General features: G+C 46.8%; 1 protein-coding gene across 1 annotated transcript in view; it reads right to left on the bottom strand.

The window, feature by feature from the left end:
- LOC112123351 (keratin, type II cytoskeletal 5-like) overlaps positions 1-494 on the bottom strand; it is a 7,944-nt gene extending 7,450 nt beyond the window's left edge. Inside the window, exon 1 of the mRNA XM_026660771.1 lies at positions 40-494. Within this exon, the coding sequence (XP_026516556.1) occupies positions 40-412 (373 nt within the window). The 5' untranslated portion in view covers positions 413-494. The remainder of the gene's footprint in view (positions 1-39) is intronic.
- Positions 495-5,622: the final 5,128 nt, after the last annotated feature.

Here is a 5,622-nt window from a genome sequence, read left to right as displayed (position 1 = left end):
CTCCTCCTCCAAAGCCGCCCGCTCCTCCTCCAAAGCCGCCCGCTCCTCCTCCAAAGCCGCCCGCTCCTCCTCCAAAGCCGCCCGCTCCTCCTCCAAAGCCGCCCACTCCTCCTCCAAAGCCGCCCGCTCCACCTCCATAGCCGCCCGCTCCACCTCCATAGCCACCACCAAAGCCACCACCTCTGCACCCAAATCCTCCACCGTAAGAAATCCTTGCACCTCCGCCTACACCATGCAAACTCCTGCTGCCAAACCCTGCACAGCGTCCGCCACCTCCATAGCCCCTGGAGGAATAGGAGCTGTAGCTACTTCTGACTCTGCCCCCCCCTCCTCCACCAGCACCAATGGCAGAGCATGAGCTGTAGCTCCTTCTGCTGCCTCCAGTGGACGGCGTGCACGGCTGGAGATACATGGCTGCTCCTTCTAAACAGAGTGGAAGACGAAGAGGAGAAGAATCACCGTTTCTGTGGTGCAAGGAGATGGGTGCAGAGTGAAGGGAAGTGAGTCCCTCTGAATCCAGTGCTCGGGATGCTCCCTTTTAGCTGCTTCGGGAGATGGGCTGGGCTTGCATGGGCGTGACAAAGGATATGAGCTTATTGTGTTCTTGAGCTTGGTGTGGTTGACAGATTTTGATCTTCAATTGGCCAATGACCCTGCCCAGTCACACGCCCCTGCAACGCAGAAGGGAAAAAAACAAAACAAGAACAATGTCACATACAATGCCTCCTGGTAACTCTCTCTGACTAAGATGCCTTGCACTTTTTTAGGGTGTCTGAAATGATCTCTCTTTAAATGACGCTGTGAATCATTAATTTCCCCCTTATTCTGGATGGGTACCGTTTATCTGTATCTTTATCTGGAACTTGCCTCGTAAAGCCCCATGGCAGGCAAACGTTTTAGGGGATGCCAAATAATAGCACAGCTTTCACAATTCCCCACACACACACACCTATGATTACACCCTAAATCTGCTTTCTCCATGGAAAATTGCCTTTGGCTTCTGAGAACTGGTTGCCCAATCCAAAGCGGGAGCTGAGCATATTGCAATTGGAGGAGGCTCTGCACAGTCTCATTAAAATAAGACTTTTACCAGAGAGGTGAATTTGGGCTTTTCACCCCTGAAGCTTCCTAAAAATCTCTTGTGATGGGAGCTTCTGTTACTGGTGACCTTAATTCCTGCAGAGGTGAATCCTAGAATCTGTAGTCCTAGAATCTCCCGATTGTCTGGTATCGTGAGTAACATGGGCAGCAACATGGATGAGAAATGCAATGATCAACAGGGAGTGCAAATCCCCCTGTCCTCTGCGTTAATCTGAAGACTAAAAAGCAAATAAGCAACACTGAGAAGCATCAACGGACACTCAGGATACATCTACACTGAAATAAAAGCCCCAAAGCATGGCTGCAGCTGGCCCAGATCAGCTGACTTGGACTCATGGGGCCTGGGCTGCAGGGCTAAAAATTGCTGTGTAGACGCTCGGGCAGGAGCCCAGGCTCTGGCACCTTCCCCCGCCTTGTGACTATACAGCAATTCTGCAGCCCCTCAGCCCAAGCTCCGCAAGCCCGCGTCTGCTGACCGGGGCCAGCCGCAAGTGTTTAATTGCTGTGTAGACATATTCAGATGCTAGGGTGATGAGTGTGGACATACAACTAGATAGAGAACTAGACAGTGAGACAAAGAGATAGATAAATAAGTAACAAATTGATAGCTAGCTAGTGTAGGCCTTGTTTAAAAAGTGCCATGCATGGCTATGGTGCTGTTTAGATAATAAACAATACAGCTGTTGAGTCTTGTAAAACAGCTGGGTAGCTTATGAGAGAAAGAGAGAGACTTATAAATATATATAAAAGCGTCATACAAACGTCATTTTAACTGGCTGAATACTATTTATCAAATACACCTGTTGACTGGTTTTGCCAATTTTTATTCAGCAATTTGAATTTCTTTCTGAGAGTCAACCTGCACTAACAAATAATACAAGTCATAGGGCAGAATTTTTTTAAGCCACCATTGGAGTCAGGCACCTGGGCGCTTTTGAAAATCCCCACGAGGCACTTATCCTTAGGCACCTAAATACCTTTGAAAATCTGGCCTTAAGTCCCATTTTCAAAAGTCGCTGACGCACTCAGGAGCCTCTCACCGACTTTCACAGGGTGTGAACTAGGCTCCTAAAGGCCTAAGTCCTTCGGAAAATGGGACTCCTGGGTCAAGTTTTGGAAAATGTGACCCTTTTGAAAATTTTAGCCCAGGTCTCCACGAGAGAGAGAGAGTACAGGGTGTGTCTCACTCCTTTGTAACAGGCTGCATCTAAACACAAAACACTGCTGTCCCTGCAGTGGGGAGTGGGCCTGCTCCCCCTTTAAAGGTGCAGCGAACACACAACAAGCCACAACCAATGCACTCTCCATACAATACACGGACTAAAGCACTCCCGTTTTAGTGATCAATCTAATTCACTCCGCTGTAGCGCACAGTAGTGCAGGGTTCATGGAGGTGCTGTGCTCTTGCAGATACAACAACCAGGATGTTTTTTCTCTGGCTTCTCTGACAATTGCCAAATAAACTATCATAAAATCTCACGGCCCACGACAGGAGGGGACCTGTTAAGTCAGCTGAATGCCTCTGTCTTAATTTCAGTCACTGCATGCACTCAGGTAACACACGTATTGAGTCACAGGACTGTCTCCAGCCAAAGTCAGGCAATCAAAGCATGATTTTATCATCAGTCATCCTCCTCCAGTTCAAACTTGATAGACAGTCTAAGCTCCAACTTCACAAACCAAAACAACATCATTGTATCAGCTGCGCTGAGTATGGAGAAATGCCCAGGCAGAAGTGCAGGGAAAGCCAGTTGCTTCTTCATCATCTGGCTTTTATGATAAAGAGGCGAAAGAAAGACAAATCTGCATGGATGTAAGCAAGGTTTGTTTGAGTTACCTATGGGGAAAACTTATATTGTCTCGCAGTGTGTAAGTAGCACTATCTCAATCAGATACCCTGAGTTTCACGTATTCCCACATTTGCTGTGCAACACAGCTGATTGGACTACATAGCCATCTAAGTCAGGGGTGGCCAACCTGAGCCTGAGAAGGAGCCAGAATTTACCAGTGTACATTGCCAAAGAGCCACAGTAATAGGTCAGCAGCCCCCCCATCAGCTCCCCCTGCTCTCAGCGCCTCCCACCCACCGGCAGCCCCGCTGATCAGCGCCTCCTCCGCCCTCCCCACACTTCCCGATCAGCTGTTTTGTGGCATGCAGGAGGCTCTGGGGGGGGAGGGGGGAGGAGTGAGATCATGGCAGGCTGAGGGGAGGGGGCGGGAAGGGGTGTAGTGGGGGCAGGGCCTGTGGCAGAGCCAGGGGTTGAGCAGTGAGCACCCCCCAGCACATTGGAAAGTTGGCGCCTGTAGCTCCAGCCCCGGAGTTGGCGCCTGTACGAGAAGCCGCATATTAACTTCTGAAGAGCCGCATGTGGCTCCGGAGCCACAGGTTGGCCACCCTTGATCTAAGTAGTTACATAGCCCTGACCACCAAATCAACCGAGCATCTCACAAGCATGAATGGGTTTAATCCTCACAACCCTCCTGGAAAGTAACGAAACATTATCCTCATTGGCAAAAAAAAAAAAAAAATGCAGATTCCGCGACACTGAAACATTTCACCTATTTGTGCCAAATTCACCAAATTGTTTTAGCTGGGGGGGGGAAACCAGAAAAAATAAAAACATTTCAACCTTTTCCAAACAAGACATTTTAATCTTGTGATTTGAAATGACTTTCGGCTTGGAAATTTCCTTCTACTGTGATTTTTAAAAATTAAAAAGATTTTAAAATGCTCAAAATCAAAAGGAAACATTTCCTGTCAGGTAAAACAAAAGGTTACGTTCAACCCCAAGCCAGTTTTTTTTTTCTACAAAGCAAACATTTCAGAAAAAGTTTGTCCTGGGTCAACACACAAAAAATGTTCGCCAATTTTTTGGCATTGCCAGCACATCAAAAATTCCATGTCTCACAGCTCTAATCTCAAACTCAAACATTTAGGACCAGCCTCAGCTGGCTTTAACCGGCTTCTTATTTTTCTGCCTATCACTAGACACACAACTTATCTTTGCATGGCCAAAGCAGTAGAAATGGGCCTTAATGTAACTGAGAATCTAGCATCATCTCATTTGTGAGGACGTGCATTTCCTTACACAGCGAAGTGTCACTGACATGCATTCGCAAGTGCAAAAACAGAGGGAACTTCTGAAGATCATTCCATGGCTTGGCATCATTCAAAATGCTTTGGATTCAATTATTTGTTACTCATTAACTGGAAGATATTCAAAGGCCTTTTGCAGAACAGAGAATTTTCATTGCCAACCAGAGTTCCACTGTTAATTTCAGACAATCCCAGTGCACTCACTGCCACCAATTTTATATATATTACCCATGGTGCTCTACAACCTACCTGCTCTTGCTTCCATGAACCCAGAGCAAAAACTGCCACTGATTTAACAGGAAGCAGGGTCAGGCTCCCCTACCCTGGAAGACTTACAGTTTGCTTAGGCAGACACAACGCAAACAGCCAAGAGAGCTGAAGCAGCCAGTGCTGGCGAGGAGATCAGTGCCGGTGGGGTTATTAAATTTAATCCACTGAAGAGCTCATCTACTTTATCATGGTCCCTATCTCGGTCAAATTCACCGAAGCAACTTCTGGCTGCTTTGAGACCTTCCATCCTGAATTCTGCAGCCACTACAGTTTCAGAGAGTAACAGGCCATGTCCTTTTCATGGCCTGTCTCTTGAAAATAAGACAGGAGAACCCACTGAGGATTATCTTGCATCCCCAAGAGACTTAATGGAAGCTGTTCGGGGCAGGGACCATCAGTTTGCTCCGTGTTTGTAAGGAACTTACTGCAACAACCACCACCAACAATACTAATAATAGAGGTGAATTATTCCCTGGCTACATACCCTTCTAAAATTGCCCCAATACACCTCTGGAGTTCTCCACACAGGTAGCAACATACCACTTGCAGTTTTGTTGCTATGTACTGCACCTTTAAATGTACAGGTGGAGGCAGGTGCCATTTTGGGTCCCGTTCAAGTGAAGTAAGTTACTTCTTTTTTCACGAGATCATAAGTTCGGTGATAACGAGAAGAGTGTCGATGTAATATACTTAGATGGTACTGCACAACATTTTGATGAAGACACTGGAACAATACAAAATTAACCCGGCACATGTTAAATGGATTAAAAACTGGCTAGCGGTAGGTCTCAAAATGTAACTGGCAATGGGGAATCATCATGAAATGTGTGCGTTTCTAGTAGGATCATACAGGGATTGGTTTGGGGCCCTACACTACAGAACATTTTTATCGATGAGAGACACAAGGTGGGTGAGGCAATATCTTTTATTGTTCCAAGTTCTGTTGGCGAAAGAGGCACGCTTTCGAGCTACATAGAGGTCTTCTTCAGGTCTGTGTACCTTAAAAGCTTGCCTCTTTCACCAACAGAAGTTAGTCCAATAAAAGATATTACCTCGCCCACCTTGTCTCTCATATCCCGGGACCAACATAAGTAGGGTGACCAGATAGCAAGTGTGAAAAATCATGACAGAGGGTGGGGAGGGTAATAGGAGCA

The sequence above is a fragment of the Terrapene carolina genome, unplaced genomic scaffold (genome assembly GCF_002925995.2).
Source record: "Terrapene carolina triunguis isolate 2854851 unplaced genomic scaffold, T_m_triunguis-2.0 Scaffold836, whole genome shotgun sequence".
NCBI classification, from domain to species: Eukaryota; Metazoa; Chordata; order Testudines; family Emydidae; genus Terrapene; species Terrapene triunguis.
Note: the sequence above shows the minus strand (reverse complement) of the source record. Positions and strands in the feature narration are given on the sequence as shown.